The sequence below is a fragment of the Armigeres subalbatus genome, chromosome 2 (assembly GCF_024139115.2).
Source record: "Armigeres subalbatus isolate Guangzhou_Male chromosome 2, GZ_Asu_2, whole genome shotgun sequence".
NCBI classification, from domain to species: domain Eukaryota; kingdom Metazoa; phylum Arthropoda; class Insecta; order Diptera; family Culicidae; genus Armigeres; species Armigeres subalbatus.
In genome coordinates this window covers 221072907-221098368 of record NC_085140.1, presented here as the reverse complement: position 1 = coordinate 221098368, position 25462 = coordinate 221072907, and the positions used below count along the sequence as shown (strand labels likewise).

At 38.5% G+C, this 25462-nt stretch overlaps 1 protein-coding gene across 3 annotated transcripts in view; it reads right to left on the bottom strand.

Annotated features, from left to right (window-relative positions):
• The window catches only part of LOC134211694 (uncharacterized), a 28548-nt gene extending 4707 nt beyond the window's left edge, over nt 1-23841 (bottom strand). Inside the window, exons 1-3 of one of the 3 annotated variants that reach the window (XM_062688826.1) lie at nt 23689-23841; nt 8882-9344; nt 8535-8618 (exon numbers count right to left, since the gene is read on the bottom strand). In XM_062688826.1, coding sequence (XP_062544810.1) covers nt 8535-8618; nt 8882-9343 — 546 coding nt within the window. In that variant the 5' untranslated portion in view covers nt 9344; nt 23689-23841. Of the gene's footprint in view, nt 1-8534; nt 8619-8881; nt 9345-22890; nt 22914-23688 lie in introns of those variants that run through there. The other 2 variants (XM_062688827.1, XM_062688828.1) reach the window with 2 other exon arrangements.
• Between the last annotated feature and the right edge of the window lie 1621 nt (nt 23842-25462).

The following is a 25462-nucleotide window of genomic DNA, read 5'->3' as shown; positions in this document are numbered from 1 at the left end:
TTTTTTTTGACAAAATCACTCGCGGTTTTCAGGATCATCTTCGTAATAATGTAAAGATAGTGAATGTCACTAATGAGCGGGATTGAATGACTACAGCCTCACCTAGAGGTAAAAAGTAGAAAGTATGTATTTTCCCATATATTTAGTCGATTTTCCCCATACAAACTTCATGCACTTAGGATCTGGCTGATTTTTTTCTGGAAGCAAAAAACTTTAAACTTTATTTGAATTTTGTTCATATAAGAGTGGTACACCTTAATGTACACGGTAAATCATGTTTGAGAAATATTGACTGTACCCTCGGTACCCCCAGAAAATAAGACAATACCGCCATCGGGGGTGACAATGGGTCTGGGGGGTGAATTTGGGTCATCGCTCTCACGGGCAGTCTGGAGGTCGTAGAACAAAATCGTTCAAAAAGGTCTCTTATATTTTAGTCTTCTTGCCCTCCGACACATTCAATCTATTCTACAAGCATTCTAAGTAGTTGAAACAGTGACCCATTCTCACCCCCATTTGACCCATTGTCACCCCCGATGACGGTACGCTATTTTTGATCGTTTGTAGAGACGTTCGACAAACCGAATTGACAAACTTGGTTCGTCAAACGGCTATACACACGGTCAAATATTGCACCAAGTTGTCTATTTTTCAGGGAGCGGAGTCAATGTTTGCGAACATGCTTGACCCATACACAGTCAAGCATGTTGGTGAAATATTGACTCCGATAAACCAATCCAATTCCTTTTCGTTGCTTTTTTATGGGATGAACATAGAATCTATGAGATTAATTGCCAAACAGTTCCCCTAATTTGTGAACGCTTCCCTAATGTTGCATTCGTAAATATTTATAGTAGCATTAGTAGGCTTCGTGTCCGTCCGGTTAACGGCGGCGGTCGTCTTTGCACATGTGGTATGGAACATGTTCTTGAACGCAGATAGTTTTCACTCCATTAATGATGATTATAGGTAGTATGTCTGTAAGACCACTGATGGAAAACCGTTTTCAAATGCTCGAAAAACAATGATCTGAGAAAATCCAATTCTTTTGATGTAAGTTGCGCAAAAAGTGCTGAAATACATGTTTTATACCTCATTTCAATTATTTGTATTTTTCAAAAATGTATCTATCACTTACATAGGGGAACTGTTTCGTTTTTTATCTCACTGAACATATATTCATCTCATCACAAAACAAAGAAATACGGCACCAATTTCGTCGCTTCTTTTTGCTAACATGCGTGCTCACTGTTGAAAAAACACAAAAATAATAAACAACCAAATACCTTTTCATTGCTTTGTTTTTCGTGAGACCAATATCGGAGCTATGAGATGAAGTCTAGGAGCAGTAACCCTAGTTCTAAATTTTTGCGTATCGTATATGAATCAGATTTTAATTACGTTTTGTCTTGATTTTTTGACAAGCGTTTTGAAATGATCTCCCTATGCTTTGCCATGGGATCTGTCATAGTTAGCACCATCGGTTGTCTTATTTCCAGAATCTATGTTCATCATACTTCAATTTTTCACGATCATGTAAACACTATTACTTCAAAACAACATACCTACCAGAAGATAAAAAGTAATAGAGCTAATTATATAGTCAAATGGCGAATTTAATAGTATAGATATGTACATTCATAGATTATAAACAATTTCCTCCACCACCCAAGGCACAAATTGTATAATACATTATTGCAGATTTTTTTCTTGTTAATTGAGAATAATAATATATATAGAAAGCAAAAATGGTGGCATTAAAGGAGACTCGATCCCCTTTTCTTAATTTTGATATATCACAGCCAAAAATAAATACATTGACGTGGTTTTCTTACAAAATTTCTAATCTCAATTTAAGTGGACTGGCGTGAGATAGCAAGTAAGTCGTTTTTATTAACAGACAGTCGAATTTTTGAAGTATTGTTAAAACTTGAATTTTAACTTCAGGAACAGTGTTCAGTTTATGTTGCTGAGCTGGCAGCAATTAACTTCGCTTTGGGAATAATTTCCAATCAGCCCGTAGACCATTATTACATCTTCTCGGATAGTCTTAGTTCTATCGAGGCATTACGGTGGATGAAACCTGTTAAGCACGCATCTTACTTTCTTACAAACATAAGAGAGCAGATGAATGATTTGGTCGAAAGATCATTTGAGATTACCTTTGTATGGGTCCCATCCCATTGCCTAATATATGGCAATGTAAAGACGGACTCGTTGGCTAAGGTGGGCGCACAGGAAGGTGAAGTTTAAGATAGGCAAATCTCGAACAACGAGTTTTTTTTTCATTAGCCCGTCAGAGAACTCTTGTAAGTTGGCACATTAATTGGTCACACAATGAACTTGGACGGTGGCTTTTTATCGTAGTTCCTAAAGTTTCTGCGCTAGCGTGGTTCAGAGGTGAAGACTTAAGCCGAGGCTTCATTCGCACCTTATCGTGGCTTAGGTCCAATCACTAGTCACTAAACGTACATCTCTACAAAATTCACCTTGTCGATAGCAACTTGTGTAGGTGCGGAGCCGGTTACGCTGACATCGATCAATTAGCTTAGTATTGCTCGGAAAATGACGTCTCCAGAGAGCAATTATTGGATACTCTAGTGGCCCGAGATAAACAACCCTACAGGGAAGTAAAAAGTGTTTTGGGGGATCGCGATGTTGTATATATGCAGGCTATCTATGTTTTTCTTTGCTCGTCTGTCGTCAAGTTTTTTTTGTCTCTGTCTTATTGTTCCGTGTATCATGAAGCTCTGCCCATCCGGAAGATGCTTCCTGACGAACCACAACTCGACCACGAGTGTCAAATACCCGGATGAGCAGCTGAAATACCCTAAACCTAAATCCAAACCCTGTCCATCCTGAAATTACGCAATCTAACCTTGAATCGCCACGAGTATCTTGGTCAATGTCCCTTTCCCCTTACTAACTGTTAATAATAATGATATAGTTTGTAAATATCATAAAAAAGCCTCGGCTGAGCATGTCAAATAAACGCAATAAAGATAAAAAAAACTTGAATTTTAAAATATTCGGGAGAAATTCATCCCTCTTTAGAAACCAGTTTAATAAAAGCTTTGAGGTACACATTGATTTTTTTGAATAATTTTTCTTGAAAATTTGTAGTGAAATTTGTGCGCATTCATGGATACGTTACTATGAAATTCGACAGTGCATAGGATCATAGAAATTACTTGATCCCCATTTATGATTCCATTCAATAGAAATGTAAAATGCGCTAGAACAAATCGAGTTTGTTTCTCGGTAAAATAGGGGGAATACACATCTTCCCCTATATGTTCGATTCAATTATATTGTCGGGGAAGGTGTTCGGTTGTCGGCACCTTTTTGTTCTTGGTTCATAACTTTCACCCCTACAGCTGGAACGGGGCCGAGTTGATTATCGACGTTACGACCACCTGGCGGTTCGCTACAGTATCGACTATACAACCAGCATTCAGCGGACGGAAGAAGGGGCGAGGCCTAGCCCTCGTATGTGGAAGACATCGTACTTCGACGACGAGGTGTTTAAGGAAGCGCTCCACCGAGAGCACAATACTCTCGATCTGAGCGGCGAGCAGCTGGTAACAGTACTCTCGCGTGCAGGCGATGCCACCATGCCACTATGGGGATCCCCATACAAGCGAGCGGTCAAAATAAAATTGGACTTTTAAAGTGATTTTCCACTTAGTTTTAGCTGTGTATGGTCGAAATAGCATGAATATACAATTTCCAACCCCCCTTTGGGGATCGTCTATGAATTACGTAATTATTTTTCATAGGTTCGATTAACGTGACAAAGCAAACCTATTTGGGAAGTTGAAATTTCGTGCGTTTTCTTAAGGAGAAGGAAGGGGCTGTACAAAAACTAAGTTCAGCAATTTATGGACATTATGGCGGCGATCATGTTAAATGACATTAATTTCATGACATTCCGTGATATTTTTTGTTCTCACTCTCATGCCTCACAATTTGTATTTAGAACAATTTGTTTGACAAAGTACTAGGATCTGAAGGATCATAAAGCATTAAATGTTAATCAAATAATCAGAATTGAAAATAACTTTTGAAAAAGGGTATTAGCAAATTAGAAATCGCAATCCCATGACATTTTTACGTGTACAAGTTATTCAAAAATGAGATTAATATATTCTCAAAAATGTGGACATTCATTGTGGAATGTAAGAATGCTCCATTCTTCCGAAAAGCAAAATTCTTTTAATTTAAATAACAACACTATTTGAATTACTTTTGATTTGTTTTCATGATTTCTACAAGTTATATACAGCATCATTCTTTTCTGTGTCAAGGTTTAAGTCTTCAATGATATTTTCTTCAATTCCATCAACGATGGAAGATGAGATAAATTCATCTAAAGTATTAGAAGATAAAGAACTTTTGAAAATCTTCAAATATTACAAAATTACGCATGGCATAAGAATAACTAAGTGAAAAAAATTTTTCCAACGTCTCCTCGTTATCCAAATCGAGCTTAAAATGGATCTGATTCATGTAAGGCACGAAGGAAAATGTCAACATTTGCCTCTCTTGATCATTTTCTTGCATTATGAGTTCTAAATTTCTTCAACTGTTTATATTGACTTTCCGCTGGTTGTTCAGCCAGTGAACCTCAAAGTGTAGATGAGTGAATAAATATTTCCCTACCATTAGCCAGACATTCATGAACACTAGCAGGAATTTCATACGCTCCGTTCTAACTAAGATATTGTTCGTCTTTACTTTTGCAATAAACATGTCGGGAATTATTGATTCCAGGAGATTTATAAATATTTACATATTATGAAATCTCATATTTAGTTCTCCATCAGTAGCTAATGAATAGCTCAGAAAATTAGGTTTAGAGAATGACTCAAACCACTCAAGCCCCAAACGCATTTCAGCGGAATGGCGACGGAAACTGTAAAATTTGACAGGAAATATATGAGCGAACTGTTAAATCCTTCCGTTACCGTTGTGCTGCATTGCATTGGGGGTTTTATTCATTTACTCCTTTGAAAAGTTAATTAAATGAGCTCAAATGGTTATAAATAAAGTCGAAGTTATTACCAATAAATGTATTTTGACCATACCCTTTGAGCGCATAGTTCAGTCTGACCCATTTTCAATACGAAACAATGAGACAAGATTCCGCGTCGAATGCAACCTGTTGCGAGGAAATCGGACACAAATAAGTGTCTAAATGGCGATTGCGTTCTTTTGCGCACATACATACAGACGCGCATGCACACACATACAGACATCACCTCAATTCTTCGCGCTGAGTTAGTTGATATATACCACTAGGGGTCTCCGGGCCTTCTATCAAACATTCGTTTTTGGAATGAGCATTAACCTTGGAGTACGAGAGAGGCAAAACACGGTAAAAAACAAATGAAAAAAAATCAGAGTGACTTAACTCTGTTAATTGCAAATACTGGCAAGAAATTCTTTCGGGACATTTTAGTCGAAGCTTTTTCCTTGATGTGTATCATAAAAAAACCCGGGGGTTTCTGAGGGAAAAAAAATTCTTTACTATCAAAATTGAAAAAAACGTCGTTTTTTGGAAAAAAAATTTCTTCCGCATTTTTTTTAATTTTTTTTCACAGTGTAACCATTAGTTTTTGCACACCATTTAAAAGCTTATACAATAACCTTTGTAATGATGTATTAACATTGAAGAAAAAACATTTAAAAAATATTTCAATAAATAGTTGAAAATAAAATATTTTTTCAGAAAATTTGCTAACTTTTTTACCCATTTCTGACTTTGCCACCTTATATCTTTGGAACTAGTGCACCTAGAGACTTCAAATTCAGAATTTCTCTTAATTAGAGTATTGACAATGGAGAGAAAATATTTTAAAATAATTCGGAAGACATGACATTTTCGATTAATGACCGCCTGAAATCCTATAGTGCATGCCTAGAAAAGTCCACCCTAGGAATGGGAGGCCACCGGCTTACTGGTGGACTCAAGCAGGGCCGGATTTATGGGGGGCCGGGGGGCCGTGGCCCCAGGCCCCCACAAATCTTATGTATCAAAACCAACCTTTTTTGTACATGTTGGGGCCCCCACAAGCCCCGGCCCCGGGGCCCCCTTCCAGCTAAATACGGCCTAATTGCGAACCTGCGCCGCGCCTGCCTACGGGCACGGAGGCGGATGCAGCGAGCACACACAGAAGAGGAGCGTGTTGAACGACGGGTGGCGTTCGTGATTGCTAGAGCCGCTCTGAAGACTGAGATTTGATGAGTTCCAGGAAGTTAGAACTGGCTCACCACAAGACTGAGCTGGTTGTTGTTAACAACCGAAAGTCGGAACAACAAGCGGTGATACGGGCAGTCAACTGGGCTGTCACCTCTGAACGCTCCATCAAACTCTTGGGGGTAATGATCGACGATAAGCTCACCTTTGGTGGCCACGTCAATTACGCCTGCAAGTGTGCCTCCACAGCTATAGTGGCATTGTCCCGGATGATGTCCAATATCTCTGCGGTTGTTGCTAGCAAGCGCAAGCTTCTGGCTAGTATCACTCTGTCCATACTGAGGTATGAGGGGCCAGCATTAACTGCTACAGAACGAAGTTAGAAAGTATGATACCTATTGACATCGTTATCGGTAAAGACATATAGTACTTCGAAATGCGCGGCACGAGAGGCATCCGTAGGACTGTCAGGTTGGCCTCAATGGTCAAATGGCAGCATACGTGGGACAGTTCCACTAAGGGTAGATGGACACATAGGTTGATACCGTTGATAGGTACGTGGGTCAAGAGGCGCCAAGGGTTCGGAGTCGGCTTCATGGGTCATGCCGGTGCCCTGTGGTCGAACTAGATCCTTTTTATCGAACAAGTGGTCGGGCGAAGAACAACGTGGTATCGTCGCTTTCGCGGCGTCGGACAACCGGGCGGGTTTCGAGCCCGAGGACGGAAAGGGGTCCTCGTCAAGACTGGGGCAGGCGTACACACCGCGTCGGCAAGTCCCTCTGTGTGTTGGTGCACGTGGCACCATCATTCTTGATACCAGCCGTGCAGAGGGAAGCAGGCGCGAAGTCGACCCTTCCCACCTTCCGAGGACATAGGGCGTGGTAAGGCCACCTGGAAAGCCGGCAATTCGCTGGCATGATACCATGGTGTACTACTAAAAAAGCGAGTCACGATGTTCGATGCTGCAAGGACACGCAGCTCTGCCTCCCTCGTTTGGTGTTGGAGGTGGTCCCTAACCCCGCACTTCCTGGACAACCCAGGATGCCTGTTGAGCAGATTTCCCCTCCATTGCTTAGGAAAAAAAACACACGGACAGACAAACATTTGTTCAGCTCGACGAGCTGAGTCGATTGGTATATAACATCATAGGTCTCCGAGACTTTTATAAAAAGCTCGATTTTGGAGTGAACAGCCTTTCGGTACAACTTTGTTGTACGAGAAAGGCAAAAATACACCCTCGACAAGATCGGTTGGTTCGTCGAGTTTATTATATATAACATCTTAAATTACGTGCAGTACATATGCGCTGTCAATTAATTTATAAAATTGACCAATCGGACGGCCATATAAATAGCCAATCGTTTTTTTATATATCTTCTTAACGAAACTTTCAGCCCAAGGCTGGCTCGCATCGTATAGCCAATCATGTATTTACGATTTATGCGCTTATTTTTCCGAATCTTTGGAGCTCTGGAACTTGATCTTATGCTGTATGGGATAAATGTCCTTCTATGTGTCATTCTATCGATTGAAATGATTATTTAATTTGAATTAGAAAAAGTAAAAAAAGGTTAACATATAAAATAAAAATCTGCTGGAGATCAGAACAACTCGCTATTTTTCTGAGCATAACAACCCAATTCTTCACGCACAATCTGGCAGTTGCTTATGGGGTTTTACTATGAAGGAACAGGTAAGGGTGATCGGCGGCCATGTTTCACGCACATTCTGACAGATAACAATGAGTTTTTTCTACAATGTTCTGAAAACTCAGATGAGAATATGTACATTACATATGTGGAAAATTTTGATTTGAAAAATGTATTGGAGGTAATCACTTTCCCAGCGATGGGACTCGAACCCACGACCTTCAGTGAGATACAGTGAGTTTTCAGAACATTGAAAATTAATGTCCAAGTCCAACATTGTAAATTAATGTCATACCCGGAATATAGGCAATTAACTTTGATTGAAATGAGTTTTTGCCATAACAGTGAGGCGACGCATCACATTTGTATTCGCGAATATTTGATCAAGAATTTTAAATTACAAAATAATTTTAAAATACTCATACCAAAACTCATGACGAATTATGTTTATAATTTGGTTGAAATAGGGGCTAAACCTCATATTGTACCTAATTTCGATAATTTTGTAATAAAAACCAATCTAGATCAACTATTTTACAATAGATTAGATTTTTTTCATTCTGGAAAAGCTATAACCCATGCCATATTACAAATATACCATTTTTATTCCCAAGAAATACATCATAATCAGCTAATTTCAAATCTAGAGTCAAAAAGTGCTTGAGAAATACAGCATGGTTACATACCTCACCAGCTTGTTTTGCCATAGTGTTCACTTGATCTGGGTCCTTAGCACCGAACATAGCTGTAAACACAGCCGCGAGCACATTCTGTGAAGAAAGATAATCCAAAAGTTTGTGCTGATAACCAATATCTACTGCCTAAAACTTCCTACTGATGTATTTAAAAATCTCATAATTCAGTAACATTAATTGGCTATACAGTGGTATATTAAGTTACTTTTAAGCTTAATACATTGCTAGAAAGTTATTACAATCACTACGAAATAAAACACATTTTTAACCAAGCACCTGTGTACAATGGTAATTACACAAAAATACTAATGAGTAGTACTAGGTTTGCTGATAGTTACCTGCATTGGCGATCCGCCATTGTCGACCTTGTCAATACCGTCGTTGGTGCCACCTCCAAGTAATGCGGTGATAATCTTGAGTCCAACTGAAATCACATTCGCCCAGGGCGATTGGCCAAAGCTGCCACCGTTATCAATGTCGTCTGATTTTGTGGGGGCATTGTTATTATTGTTGAACACCATTTGCATGAGCATTCCCAGCATGTTGGACCACGAAAATCCTCCATCTTGGATCTGATTGGTTTGGATATCGTCAATATCGTCCAGGGCTACTTTCTTGATGGCATTCGGTTTTTCGGCGAATTTTCTGTCGAGTTGGGGATTTGTATAATATGACGGATGCTGTTGGTGGGACTGGTTCTGAGTGTGCGATGGATGATGTTGTGGATAGGCATGTATCAAGACAAAATTGCAAATTAGAATTGACACTAAAGTCCAACCAGCTGCCTTTGGAGATGACATTCTGTAAAGGTTGTAAAAAATCAAAAATAATGAAATGTGATTGATATTCCGACTATAACTAAACTTCGCCGTCTTCTAATATATGGATAATTTTTAGAACGTAAAATTGTATCATTTTTGCCCTAGCACTCATATGTGACCAGATTTGGTCACAATCAAGTTGCTGCAACAATTTTTGTCTGACTCGTGCTGTTCGGGTGCTCATATGAATGAATAAAAACCAATAAAAAAAATCATAGAATATAAATTAAACATTTGCTTCACAAAATAAATTAATATCTAAATTAATAGTTGAACAAACCTATACTTGCCGTCTTTCTCTTCAGAGAAACAAACATATACCTCCAATACTACGCTACGACGCTTCTGCTTTGGCGTGAGCAGTCCATACTCAAACTTGCGTACTCGCTGTTCTGCCATGCCTCGAGATAACAATGGGGGTTGTTACCCGCTACGACACTCTCACCTAAGCATGTGCAGACAACTCACTCACTTTCCCGCACTAGTCTCTCCGCTCTAACTAACCAATCACAAGTTAGTTAAGCTTGTCGACTGCTGCTCGGCGCGCCAGATTCTCTTCTGGTTGCAGGCAATCTGAGTGGTTGCAGTCGAAACTGCGTTCCACTTCTCCACCTCTTGACTCATCTCTCCCTTTCAACAAAGCCACAAATCGGCCATCTTGGAAACCACGTGCTCTTTCTAGTGATTTTTCATGAACATGAATTGAGAGAACCACAACACCCATAGGGATGAAACATCCGTATATTGTTTGCTCACTTATGCTGAATAATCGACTTTAATTTCAGCATTGTAGGAACATTATTACGCTAGATTTGAACTTTTGATAATAGGAGTAGAAAACCGTGAAAACCGTGCTTGATTATATAATAACCTTAAGGGTATCCGGGGTTGTGTCCTGATCGCAAACGTCTAGCATTGCTTTCTATGTCGAAACGAGGACATACGAACAGTATGTTATGTGCCGTTTCGTCAACACCTGTGTGGTCAGGGCAGACCCTGATGCGTTCGTGGACTCTACTGGTGCCACGTAGCTCAAAACACTCCTCGATTTCACGGATGACCATCCCGATTGGTATCATGCCCGCTATCACACAGGATACCTCGTGTGATACCGTGTGATAGGCAGATGTCATTCTGAGACGCATTAAGCGGTACGTGCTCTTCAGCTTCCGCAGGTAATTGGTTATCCCCTTTCAGTTCTGGGAGATAGGTAGTACTAAAGATACTCCTCCCAAAATGACACGCTTCGCGGTGCCTCTCTTCGATGTTCTGATTATCTACCCTTTGGCTCCATAGTTCGTACGCTTTTGAGCATTGACTATTGAGGCTCCCTTGTTTGTGCTAATAAGCACACCAAAGCCTTGAGCCCTTTATCTTTTCCTTGTGCCATTCAGAACCACATCTTTTTTCAAGCAATTCAGCTTTCAATGTACACCGCTGGTAGCTCAGTGAATCTGAACTGAAATTTGGCAGAGTATTTCGTTTATTACTGATTTTCAGCAAAATATTTACCGTATCACAGCAACCAAAACGTCACTTTAACCGAGATTTCGGCAAAAATCCTGTTTCTCGGTGAAAAAAATAAGAGTGTACTTTCAAGTTATCAGATACTGCTGTAATCTGGAAAAGTGATGTTTGCCCCAATTTACAACATACCAGTTTTCCATTTTTCTCTTAAAGAGCTACTACTACCATTTTTGGAAAATGGCGTATATGTCACATTTCTAGATTACGGCAGGATAGTCCCCAGCGTTGGATCCATCCTATTCCAACAGGAAGTTCCCGGCGGCGGAAGCTCCCCGATACAGACGATCCGCATTCGTGGAAGGCTATTACTTTACCCAAGAAGCACAAGTCAGATAAAAATGGTTACGGCAACTTGATTGTGACTGGTCACATATGAGTTGCAGAAACCTATGTGGAACATGCGTACCAACACTACTCTTTCGCCTGGTCAGCATATTCATAGATCAGCTCAAGTCCTACGCACATTCACACTACAACGGGTGACCGGAAGAGTGCCTGTCGGTTCAAAGCCGGGTGAAGGTAGCTTCCTGTTCAATGGTGCCCTAACGACCCATATCCGATGCATTCGCACGCCACCAGCTACTCAACTGGTCTTCGGTGGACCTAGCCTACTTCGATTAGCCATGCACTTGAGGCATTCAGCTCAAAGAGTGACCGGACGAGTGCGGAGGTCGAGCCAAAGATTCCGGGTGGAGATTGCTTCCGGTTCAATTATGCGCCGACAACCCGAAGCCGGTGCATAAGCACGCCACTATCTACTCAGCTCGTCTCCGGCGGTGAACCTAGCCTACTCAGATAACCGAATTTTTATATCTTTGAGCCATTCAGCTCCCAGCCTATTAGTTGTGCCGAATCTGTCTGCACTCTTCGTAGATTTAATGGAGTCCCACATACCACATACCCGACGTTGTTCTCCTTGGCATCGTTAATGACTGTTTTGACTGTACTGAAGCAGTCCTCAAAAGAGTTCTCGTCCTCTTAAGGCAACATCAGGTCGCTGGCCCGTTTAGAAATTTGCTAGTTCTTTCGGACAATGCTAGTGAGATATAAGAACAATGTTAACAGGATTTGTCATCGCTAATAAGCGTATACATCATGCTAATTTCATGCAAATATTGGCGAATCGTGCTTTTCCGATAGAACGAGCGAATATGTAAACGGGTCAAAAGTAGATCTAAGTCGTAACCAGAACGACCGGTAATACCGAATATATTGATGATGAATATTTTTCGACACAGTTAAACAATCACCAGATAGTGGTCAGAGTCGACGTTAGCGTCACGATAGATCCTGACGTCGACAATGTCGGAGAAGTGCCTTCCATTAATCAGAACTGATTTATGATTCTGATCTGCAGTGGTGATCTCCAGGTGCTCCAATATGGCTGACTTGAACGTTCAAATCTCCTATGATGATTTTGACTACGTGGCTTGGGTAGAAGACGTACTCACGTTCAAGCTGTGTGTAGAATGCTTCCATATAATCATCAGTGCTTTCGGACTGTGGACATTGATTTAGCTAATGTTGAAGAACCGACCATTGATCCTCAGCCGCCACTCGATACGAATGCAAAAAATAGTTACTTGGTTGGAAGGTAATACCAATAATAAGAAGAACAGAGCCCATTATTGTAAAACCCTACCATATCCTAAACAAGCCCAAACACGCCTTGGGAGGGGTCGTCAAGCACTTGGACATAGTCCCTGTTGCCCCTAGATCTTCTAAATGAATTATGTTATTTTGAATAGTTATAGGAGCAGTACGATGATATTTCTTAGTTTCTAAAAGATATTTTTTTTGCGAAAAATTGCGAAATAAGTGTGCCGATATATTTTTCAATTCAAATTGAGAACTTGCAATGTCTAAAATGCAATGCTATGAAAATGCTGTAATTTTTTTTTAATTTGCATGTTGGTATACGTCAGGTATGAAGCTTTTTATGCAAGAAGGCCTTCTGCTGAGGAGATATACAAAATTCTAAAAAAAATAATTCATTGCAGGGCATGAAATCATCGACTAATAATCGTTTACATGTATCTTTTCCAATAAAAAATCAAAGATCCTACAACAGTTTCGTTTGGTTGCTTGAGATTGAAAGAGCCGCAGTTGTAACGTAAAAAGTGATGTTATATATCACATCGTAAGAATAATTGTGCTGTTCTCATTATACGGGTTGAACAGAAGCTCTGGAAATGTATTTACCTACCCTGTTTCCCTGCCTGAAGATCGGATTTATCTTCTGGTAAAACAAAGTCACTTTCCCAGGAAACATCGTGTCTAAATAACAAACCAAACGAATGCAGACTCCGTTAGTTTGCGTGAGATACTCAACATGTCAGCAAAGTAGAACTCCTCAGGCTAAGAATGGCATAATTGGTTGCAAACAATGCCTATTTAAATTCTGCTGGTGCCTAATAACGGACGGACCGGAGAGTAACGACCGCTCTTAATGCTGTGTAATGAATTGCAATAATGGAAGAAACAGTAAGACATACGGGAGACTCATCTCGTATACCTAATTGTTATGCTCAAGATTGTTGTCTAGTGCCCCGTTTCACAAGCCCATCAGTGTCGTTCCAGGGTGTATGGTTATACAGCACAAATCTACAATAGTTTATATTTGCGGATAGCAAACCAAAAATCCATAAGGAAATAATCGAAGCAGATTGAAATAAAACAGTGAATAAAATGAATTGGGAAATGAACGAACATTAAACGTTTCAAACTTATAAATCGAATGCCAACATAAAATTGCATCTACGACACGACGCATTTATATTTATCTCCATACATAAGCGAAAGCAATTTACAATAGCCATTGAACCCGAGCATCAATAACCGAAATAGAGCCTACCTACTTTCTCTTCTCGGACGCGATTCAGGATGATTCAACTTGCAGTTTGAAATATCATTCACTTCAGTCCGCGCCAAGTGACGCAGCACGTTGGAAATCCGGTTTAAGGCGCGCAAACGCGGATAAAAGCACAACGACCGAACTCACTTTTGGGTATACCCGGCGTCAAATTTTTCGACATTCGACCTCGCATTGGAAATTCGATTTATGATTAGTCCTTATGGGAATTTCCGAAAAAAAATGACAACAGCAGATTTGAGGTGGTTTTTGATGCATATGACACAATTGTTGAAGAGAATCAGCATGCGAATTTATTTCAATTTAATTAATAGTAAAATAATAAAATAGTTAAGTAGGTAAGCAATCCATGTTATACCAGGTTTGAACACTGATGGAAGCAGTATTCTTACATGAACTAGTAAACTTTTTTTGCATTCGAAAAATTACGACACGTGTTCAATTTTATATAAGACAGATATGGCATGTCTATCAATTAGCTTTCTACGCTGTCTGTTACATAACATTGAATATTTTGTAGTACTCACATTTATACATTATATCTGATAAGTAGGTAAATCATCTAAAAAAATCTACCGGCCCGAGAATCAAAGCGATTGCTTGTTTCAAATAACTCTGACCTACTAAAAGCTATGATTTGAATATTTGGGATCACACAAGTGGAGATAGTCATACATTTTTGGTTGTGCTGAAATTTATATGCCATCGGAGTCCCTCGTTTCGGATATAGTTACCGAATGTGATTATGTAAATTTAGTCATTTCGTTCGCTGGAATGTACCACAACGCCACTTTATTTGCTTTTGGCACGTTGTGTATCTAAAGTCGAAGTATCTATTAAACACTGCGCCTTTAAGAGGTAACTAACCTCAAACCATTATTGATATAGTTGGCATTATATTTCCAAGTGACTGAGTGTCGATTCAGAAATAATTGTTTAATAAGCATGCTCACAGTGTCTGTAAGGATTCTTATTAAGATTTTGATAAGGAATTTATTTATAATAAATAAGTTTTGCCTTTCTCATACACTAAGTGTACGTAAAGGCTATATGTCCGCACTTTTACAGGAGGCTCTGAGACCCATAGTGTTATACACCAATCATCTCAGATTGACATTGAGATAAAACCTGTGCGTGTTTATATGTATGTGTGTGCAAAAAAGTCTCGCCCATTTTGTAGACAATAACTTTTAACATTTTTTTGCTGTTAGTTTGACGGTGATTTTTTCCCCATTGTTTTTGTTGGAAATTAGCCGGACTAGGGGATCGGAAGTTATTGTTAGAATACATTAATTTTCGCAAAAAAAATGCATAACAAAGTCTCGCCCACTTTTCAAGCACTTATCCCAGTCCGAATTGCTCACAATAAGTTGCATTCGACGGTAATCCCGTCCCATTGTTTCCTATAAAACTCTCATTAATCCACCTAGCGCTGAAGATGCCTTTCTCGTTCACTCACAAGGGTTGACAAAATCATAGAACATCGACTCATGGAGGTTTGACTGTATAAGAAAATCTCTATAAGAAACACTAATAGGTGGATAGAATGATAGGTGGATCTTATTTTTCACATTTGTTTGTACGCATTGTAAAATTCCTGCCGAACATAACTTGTTGCAAACAATTCTGATGAGTATGAGTGCCAAAATTTTTATATTATTGTTTTTATTTGAGAGGTTTTCAGCCCTATGCTGGCCCGCCATCACCAAGAAAGTAATATATCCCATTTGGCCAACCCTGAAAAATGCATATTCTAAAAAAAAAAAACTATCGTTCAGTTTCAACAGTGAAGAAGCATAAGGTACATATCTCATGTTAGATTTTATAATATCCTCGATTTTGGAGTTATGCGAGAAACTGGCCAAATTAAGAACATGACCAAAACTGGTACAGTTTCCCTACTGGGTTTGAAATTAGTATTTTGGTTTGGTTTATAACTTTTGATCCCTCAGTTTGGTTTAGCCAATTTTGAATAGAAAATTATTAAACTCTTTTAGTGGAATGTATTCACCTCTTCACAAGAGCTGCCCTATTTATAGGACGCTGGGATTATATGGGCTAGGTGCGCTGTATTTTTTTCGTACCGTAATAGAAAGGGGGGAGGGGGTGTAGTGTGCAAAAACTGTTGTTGTTTGTATTAATTATTATTTTTTAAGGTGACTCGGTTGGAAATAAGGCTCCACAGAAAATCCCATAAAAATCTACAGAGATCCTACATGGATTTGAAAACATCCTTCAGGACTTCTGAAAATTCTGGAAAATTCCATTAATTCCAGTAGATTTTTCCAGATTTTTTGGAGCATTCCTTTTAAAATTCTGGGGAACTTCTTTTTTAAATACTAGACAATTTTTCCAGGCATCGTACCAGGAATTTCTTAGAAATCATCCAGTATATTCTCCCAGCACCCCCAAGAAGTTCTTTATGAATTTCTTATTGATTTCTTCAGGAAATCTTTGGGAATACCGTGAGAAACTTCACCTAAGGTACTTTTAAACAACCCTTCGGCAATTTTTTTTTTCTCCAGGAATTCTTCATGAAGTTTCTTCATAAATTTCTTTAATAGTTCGTCCGGAAAGGAATGTAATTCATAATGAGAATACTATCAAGACACCTGTATTGTGCCCTAATTACCCTGGCAGCTACAGAGGAAGGCCATGCTGGATATGATTAGATTCAATTCATGGTACAATGTAGGTATTTTTTGATACTTCCCTATGTCCCGAAATCCCATGCCTGTGAGCATACTCGTGTTAGTCTTATGACACACGGATGCAAAAATGGTGAAACGACTTAGAAACCTTGCAGTTGATAACTGTGTAAGTGTGTAATGCACACTATGCTGCGATGTGGCAATACCTAAGTATCCTACAGATGTCTTATTCATTCCTCAAAACTTCTGGATAAGAAAATCTCTAAAACTCCAAAGTAAGAAATTTGTAAATTAAGAATCTGGGAGAAAGAAACTCTCCTTAATTCTTTTATAAGAATTTCACAGGAATTTTTGTAGATGGAACTTTTTAGAAGTTTTGTTGAAAGAATTCCGTAGAAGACAAGGACAAGAAATTTCCTATAATTAATGAGAGAAGATTTAATTATAATTCGCGAGGGAGAAACTCCCCAGAGGCAGAAAGAATAATTAGAGTTCGTTTCTCAAATACATAACGCTTAATTTAACGGTTTCGGACCCCGAGATTTAAGATTTCCGCATGAACTGCAACGTTTTACCCGACCCCTTTTTCCCCTATAACGTTACGTAATTTGCGAACAGCCCCTTATTTAGAATATCAGGCAGGACTGAGAGAAGGGATTCAGGATCATCGAAATAGGGATTCCTCCAAATTCCTGGAAGAGAAAATCCTTTTAAATTCCGGGGGAAGAGTTCTCCAAAATTCGTGCGAGAGGAATAAAATAGTCCTGAACTTTTGGAAAGGAAATTTCACAAAATTCCTGAATGAGTATTCCGGGGAACTTGTGTAGAAGAAATTCACGTATCATTGCTAATTATTGGAACGATTAATTAAGATGTGGTTTTCGCTGAGTGAAAGCTCTTGAGTATTCCTTTTAGCTATGTAGGTTTTCTTTTAACCTGCGCTTAATGAGGAAGTGCCATAATCAGTATAATGAAAAAATAAATTTCCCCATACTAATTTGCATGCAAACTTGAAACGGCTTGTGCTAAATCAGTTTTTATCTAAATCAGCTTAAATTTTCGGAGGACACTCAGAACATGATACAGAATCAGATGAGCGTTGTGGAGCAAAATCGATTTTTTGAACCACCCTAATGCAGTGGCGCCGGGAGTGGGTGGGACAAGTAGGACATGTCCTACGCATGAAAATACCTGGGTAGGACAGTCGAAGCATTGTCCTACCCATGATTATGGTAAGAACATACCATATGGATAGCTAAAAGATGTAATACTAACAACACTATTTCAATTTTTAGATCTATAAAATATAATTAAAATGTTTCAAAATTAAGCAGAGGTTTGAAAGCTGGCAATCGTGAAGGATTCCAGTGATTGTAAAGGAAAAATCTATTCCTAAAGGCTTCTCAGAGTCTTTGATGAATTCTTTTCATCCCAAAAAGTGCTCAATGATGTATTGAGATTTTCCAAGAAGTCTTAATGTTTATAATAATATCTGCTCTTCCATAAAACTGTTGTAAGCTTTCTGGAAGAACGTAATTATTTCTGCTAATTCAGGGAGGCTCAGAGAATTTCTTAAATTTTATAAGAATTGACGGACTGTGTTGTTGAATATCTATATTCAAAAGTTGAATATCTAAACAAGGATATAGCTTAGCTAAATTTAGCTAAGACTGACCGTACTTGTCAATGGTTGCTTCTCCGTGATTGGCTAGAACTGGTGCAAATTGCGCTACGATCAAAATGATTAGTGCTGTCCAATGAGCAGCTCGAAGTAGCTCGAAGTTCTTCCCATCCCTCTCATGTCCATTTGTTGACAAAAAAGAACGAGCAGGACGGGAACAACTTCGAGCTGCTCATTGGACAGCATTAATAAAGGTTGGTATTTATTACCTATGGCTCCAGTCAGTTGGGAAAGGAGAGGAATGTTAGTGTGTAGTTATTGTTGCTATTAGAGACCGAGAAAACATCTGCATCCCCAAATATCTCAGAAAGGAGATTTCATTAACTCGGTAAGGTAGATGAACAGAAATATAGATCAAGGATTCACTTAGAAAAGTGATGTGGTCTATGCCAGACCTCCTGTCTATAAGGCAGAAGCGGTAGTCACTAGACCGCTGAGCTCATCTATAAAAGTTGAGAAACTAGACAAGAGTATGAAAGAACAATCACAGGAATATACGAATATGAAGCAGTTTATGATGATTGTAGTCCATCCGGATGTCTGGTAGCAAGCCAATGAGAAGAAGAATTCTGAAAGCTTCCAAATAGATTATAGGAATCTGTATACACAAATATACCTACGTTTGCAAGAAATTTTGAAAGTTAGAAAGAAAAGGGTCTGAAATTTGGAGTGACATTGTTCTTGAGATTTTAGAAAACCCGTAAATAGTACTAGTGTTCTATAGATTTGATAATCCAGTTTTTGTCCTACCCACGTCTTGGAACGTGGCCGCGCCTCTGCCCTAATGTATAGTTAATAATTATCTCTATCAAGGCATAGTTGCAGCTAGAGACAGAAGTAAGCCTAGTCCTAGGTAACATAACCACAATAAACAGATGGAAACGAAATTCGAAACTGTATAACACTGAAGTTTTCAAGCGGAAAACGCTTTGTACAATATTCGGTGAACATTCGGGGAAACTGGAGTCGTTATTCTCCAAATACACTTAAAGTGTTTGCCGGTCAAATTTAATGTATTTTACCGTTTTATTTTCCATGGAAGATTTACACACTTTTTTGTTAAATAGCTTGGCATATGCACAGCACATGTTTCCGAAATGGACAAATTGATACTAAATTTGTGAGAAAGAAACCACGTTTCTAGGAGGGACTCGAACCTTTAACCTCCTACTTCTACACTGTTAGAAAAACGTACCTAATTCATGTTTACCAAAGTTGAGTAAAATCAATTTTAATTCAGGTAGGCTTCTAATCAAAGTAAGTATATTTTAGTTGAAAGCCGGCTAAGTTACAGTTGGAATATAGAGTCAATGAAGAAGAGGAAGTGTGATCAAAGATATCGGGTTTGTTAAAAAAAAACATTCGACAAATAATCCACAAGAGAACATTTGGTTGGGTTTTGCCAAACCGAACTAAGCGGCTTTTTGACTGACTTATGATATTTTGTTCGTTAGAGGAAAACATTTTTTTTCTATATCAATTTATATCTACATTTGTTGTAGGATATCCTCAGCTATGGGGCTGAGAAATATCCGATACGATTTGTTATCAATTAAATCTGTTAAACAAAATCTTGGGCCGAAAAATGGGAAAGGGTTAATGGTGCCGAGAACAGCTTTTATAGTTATGATTGATATTCAGAGGCTATAGGTGGAGGTCGACTAATGAAAGAATGAGCAATTTGAGGAATCAAAGGTTGGTTATTCAACTTTTGTATAATCAACGTTCAAATCTCACACTGCAGAAGCATTGATGATGATAAGGACTCATTTTAGGCGCAGCTAAAACGAGAGTACGACAGCTTCCCAAGCCACGACGTCAGAAACATCATTGGAGATTTGAACGCTTAGATCAAAGGAGAAGTTTAGACCGACTCAAGCAAAATGAAGCGGCTGCAAAAGCATGGTATAGAAGTTGAACCCATCAATGTTGGTCCGTGAACACTGGCCATTTGTCTACGCTACGCAGACTGATAGTCAGAATCTGGAAAACTGAGCATCTACCGGAGCAGTGGGAGGAAGGGGTCGTATGCTATAGCTACAAGAAAAGTTTAAAGTTGAAGTATGATAGCAAAAACTATCGATCCATATCCAGTCTATCCTCTCTGCGTCAAATCCTCTCTGCCTCAAATCACTCTACTGCGCTTTAGTTCGTGCCATTTTGGAATCTTCTGTACTGGTGTGGTGCCCATTCAACAAGAATTGGACTGACCGTATTGAGGCTGTTCAGAAAAAAAATTGTTCGACTGGCACTTCGGAACCTTCCTTGGCGTGATCCTGTGCGTCTTCCTCCTTATGAACATCGATGCAACTTAATTGGCCTAGCATCGCTGGAAAACAGGAGATCTGTAATGCAAGTCGTTTTCATCGGTGCTGAGAGGTGAGCTCGGTGCTCCAGTTATTCTCTCTGAGATGAATATTTACGTCCCGGAGAGATCCTTGAGACGGCGAAACTTCCTGCTGTCGGACGCTCGCAACACCCGATATGGACAGCATGACCCCATTAGGTTTATGGTATTCAGGTTCAACGAAAGGTTCCAACAATTTGATATTGTTACCTAGGCTAGGTTACCATATACAGATCATGAATGTTTTGTACTGTTCGTATAATGATCCTTCTGACAACATTATTGGCTTAACTGCTTGTTTGTTTTCAATGACGATGTATTTTGACTAATTCCATGATTTGTAATTTAATTTAGTTTAGTTTTTTACTTTATTAAGACATAGGTCGGATGGATGATCAAGCAAATAAATAAATATATATTTAAATAAATAATTAACCGCTGTCTACAGTCACCGGTAGTGTATGAGTTTGTGGAAAGTAATCAAGTCAGTTTCGTTGATGACCACTCGACAACATACCAGATGGTTACTGTACGGCGAATCCTCCAAAAACATCTTTCATCGAATTCAAATCAGCATATGTTGATTTATGGATAATTATGTCTATACCAAATTCAATTACGCTAAAAATCTGGTTACGGAGAGAAGCAGTCGATCTGAATTAATTAAAATAATAAGTCATCTTCATAAAACACTATTCTCTTTATTTCTAATGTGCACGAAAAGGCACATCCACCGCTAGTTGGATTAATCTGTTTTCTACAATCAGGTAGTACCCAAAGGCTATCATTTCACTCCAAAAATAATCTTATTATATGTGTGCCAATCTACCTCAGCTCGACGTATTGAGTTTCTGTATGTTTGTCCTGTGTACAAAAGACAACAAAACATTAGAAATTGTTTCTCACTATTAAATTTGATTTGGATCAGCCATTGCGTTCAAAAACTATATCGAAATAAATTATCATGCCATGAAGGTTCTGGCTAAATATGAGAAAGACAGCATCATTACTAAGTGTATGACTATGAATACACAATATTACTGTGTTGCTCGCAGCAAGTGGAATATGCTAATGAAAATGGGTCATATCGGTAAATTGCATTCCGGAGTTTTGACCAAACCACTGGTTTGCACAGAGTGATATATCGTTTATTAAATATAGGTACATTCAAAATATTTTTTTAGTCGTGAACAAAAATTGGCCTTCTCAGTCAAAACAATTTATTCGCCCAAACGATTCTTTAATTTATTTAAGGTCAACGTTCCCATATTTTTTATGCCTATAGGGTAACGGTACCAATAGTGGAGGTATTAGTAGATCCACAAAAGAATATTTTTTTTAAATTGATAATTATAGAAAATTTACAACTTTAATATCTTAGCCAATAGATAAACTAATAAATTTGCTAACAAAACTGAGATAGATGTCATTTAACATCAACAATTACCAAATATTGCTTGCACCACTATGGGTATACTGTTCCTTTAGTGGCGGTAAAAAATAATTTTGGTTCCTACAGTGGTGCTATCCATTGGTTTCTTATGAGACTCGCCACTATTGGTACAGTTGCACCACTATAGATGCAAGGAAGTCAATTTTGTTAAGGAAAATCATTGTTTTTAATAGTTTTTCAAGCGAAATCTTAAGGTAAGATGCATTTAACAGGATATTTAAAGCACGGCGCATCAACGAAACCATCGTAAAGTCTATAAATATGATAAATCTCATTAAAACCCCACTACCTCCACTATTGGTGCTACCTCCACTAAGGGTACGGTTACCCTAACAATTTAAAAAATGTAAAATAAAAAATCGATTTCAAGCTTGGCCAACTGCCCGATTTTCAACCAACATCAGCCCAATTCATCAGACTGGTTCACACGTGCAGCACTTCTTTTTTTTTGTTTTCTAGGTTTTCTATTTTCAAAATGATTGGAGGCCCGTATAAATATGAGTTCTTTGGGAAATTTGGCCTTAAATGAGTCAAAGTCAAGCCATCTACTCCTTCTTCTTCTTCTTCTTTGGCATGACATCCCCCATTGCCGCCTCACAGTTTAGTGTTCATTCAGCATTTCCACAGTTTTTAACTGCGAGGTTTCTAAACCAAGTTACCACTTTGCATTTGTATATCATGAAAAAAAGCTAACACGATGATACTTTTATGCCCAGGAGTCGAGAAAATTTTCCAGCCCAAAAATGTCCTAGACCAGACCGGGAATCGAACCCAGCCACCCTCAACATGGTCTTGCTTTGTAGCCGCGTATCTTACCGCACGGCTAAGGAGGGCCCCTAAAAGGGATATTTTTGACTACCCGAATATGCGCTTTACCTGTTCAAATGTACCACGAAAACACCAACCACGCTAGGTGGAATAATTTGAGTTTTTTGTATTAAAAGATGAACCACGTGAACTGGAAGAAATTGATCATTTACGAGAGAGTTATTTACCGTTTCAAAAACTACTTTTCAATTAACGGTTTCCTTGACCTAATTTGAACAGTAGTTGCATCTTTTTTGCAATCACATTCAACATTTGTGGCCCGCAGCACCAAAAATCCACGAAACCGCACTGTCCATGAATCGTGTTTACGTCACTATCGGTAAAAGTAAAAGTTCAGCTTTCATTTCACCTTTTCTTAGAATTTTGCGTCCTTTCTTTTTGGCTCAGCAATGCTGTAAATCAGGTTTTTCATCTCACTACAAAAGAGATTCACTATCACAGGGAGATGAGTCTCTCGCCACTTATACACTGACACAGGATCAATTCACAAACATGAGGAATGCCGGATCGAAAATCTTTTCCATATGCATGCCGTGAACGTTGATGTAGGTTATTATAACGTTAACAGCACACACATCGCCTCACTGCTTCTATTTTTTTAACCCAAATCTCGCGCTAACTGTACCCGACTTTCCCCGTCGATTCAAAAGTGTCACGTTGTGCTCAATCTTAGAAATCGTACACATTTCATAAATTTGAGTATCTATCACTGAATGAATTTTCATATAATCCACTTCGCATTGCATTCTCCTATATGGTATTCAAGCACTATCATTAGTTCAATCTTGTTTTAATGATCTTTGATAAGAAGAACATCGTGAATTTTCCACGGTATATAGTAATTCACTTGCAATCAATTCTTGTTATTGATTGAGTAATATATACGATGCGTTCTTTTAAGACATGCATATGAGATGATTTTTTGCAATCTCGCAACTTTCATTCGAATTGATTATCCTTCTCACCTGTTCTACTAATAGTATCCTACAATTTTCTGAATAGATATGATGCACAGGTACCTGCTATCCACACGGCTAATAAGAAATATCTGAAACCGTATTTGCCTTGAACTTGTCTTTATATATGATGACCCACTTCCAGCCTTTCTTTTCTCTTTCTTCTGCAGTCAGTACCAACACCGGCGTAAGATGATGCGCTTAACGTGGTGGAGAGAAGAGAAATGGTTAAATTCACTCCAAGAGTTCTCGTTTCTCCTCTGGCGCACTGACCACTGCAATCAATTTCTGATATATTTTTACCGTAGAGCTTAAGAAGTAGCAACTGTTAAGTTTGCTCAGCATACTCTCGTGAAATATTTAGAGGAGCGATTATTGCCACGCTAATGACTAGAACATCAACAGATTTAAAGCGTAACGTTTACAATCAAAATCGCAGTCCACTGCATATCACTATTTTCCGGTCATGCACGGCCGGCTGAAAATGGAACGAATATGTTGGTAGGAGCGATTCACTAACACCCATCATTGACATCGTTTTCATTAACCTATTTTACAGCATTCTTACCAGTTATGAAAAATGTTCAACCCAATTATGTGCCACTTGAAGCCCGTTCAAAAGATTTCAACGCTTGCACTAGCCACGAGCGGATTTCGGGGTTTTATACGGAACTCGCATTGGATATACCTACCTAAATACGAATTTGCATTTTATATATTCACAGTAAGTTTGCTTGCTGGTTGTTTTTAATTGATATCATATTAAGTTCTTGTATTTGACTTGTATTTGACATCGGTTACATTTTTTCTTTACGTAGAGGTGAAGTTGGTTAACCTATTCTATTTTGGCCCAGAAATGATTTAAAAACGTTGCAGCTTTGTAGCCAAATGAAATAGGGTTTTAAAATTTTCTGACTTTTCCTAACTTTTTGAAACGAAATTTTTTGGGTGATAACCAGCTTTCAGCGACCTCTAGGAACGCCACAACAACAAAAAAGTGACATATTGTGCACATTGGCGTAACTAATGAAAAAGTCTAGGGGGGGCTAGCCCTGTTACAAAAATCTAGAAATCTCGTAGGAAAAATCCTTGGTAGGTTCGCTCGCCCTCAATAGAATGTGAAGCACAATCCTGATTTTTAAAGGATTTTTTGATTTCATTCGAACCTAGAATACATTATAAACTAAATATTGGATAAATTAGTTGGTTAAACACTTTGCGCCAGCTTTCAATTCAGTGGCCTGACAATTCCTACGAGCTTCCAAACGGCGATATGACCACAACAAACTAACCTCTCTTTTCTGTTAGAATAGCTTCTAGGATGATTTAAAAAAAAAACAGTTTTACATCCTAATACAACTTATTGGTCATTGATTTTCAATTTAGTTAAAAAAAATTGCAACAAATTAACTTATTGAAGCTTTCATTTACACATAGGATCATTTAACACATCTTTTCTCTTAGTAGGTCTGTTTCGCGCCTACTGAGACATTTTCACTAGTTTCATTGCTGCAGCGACAATAGAGAATTAAATAGTATGGGGAGTTTCTAAAATCTATCCGAAAGAATACAAAGTTCTTTCTTATTAAACTTTTAGTTACCTCTACTTGAAATCTAAAAGTTTGACCGAACCTTTCTCAAGAAGCCTACAGTGATAATTAAAATGCGCTGCAGCTTTTAGGATTGGTATTAGTTAGGAAGGTTAAGATCATACGCTCGATTTAGATAACAATTACTCACAAAACCTGGAAAAACTTGAAAATCTATAATATATTTTTTAATT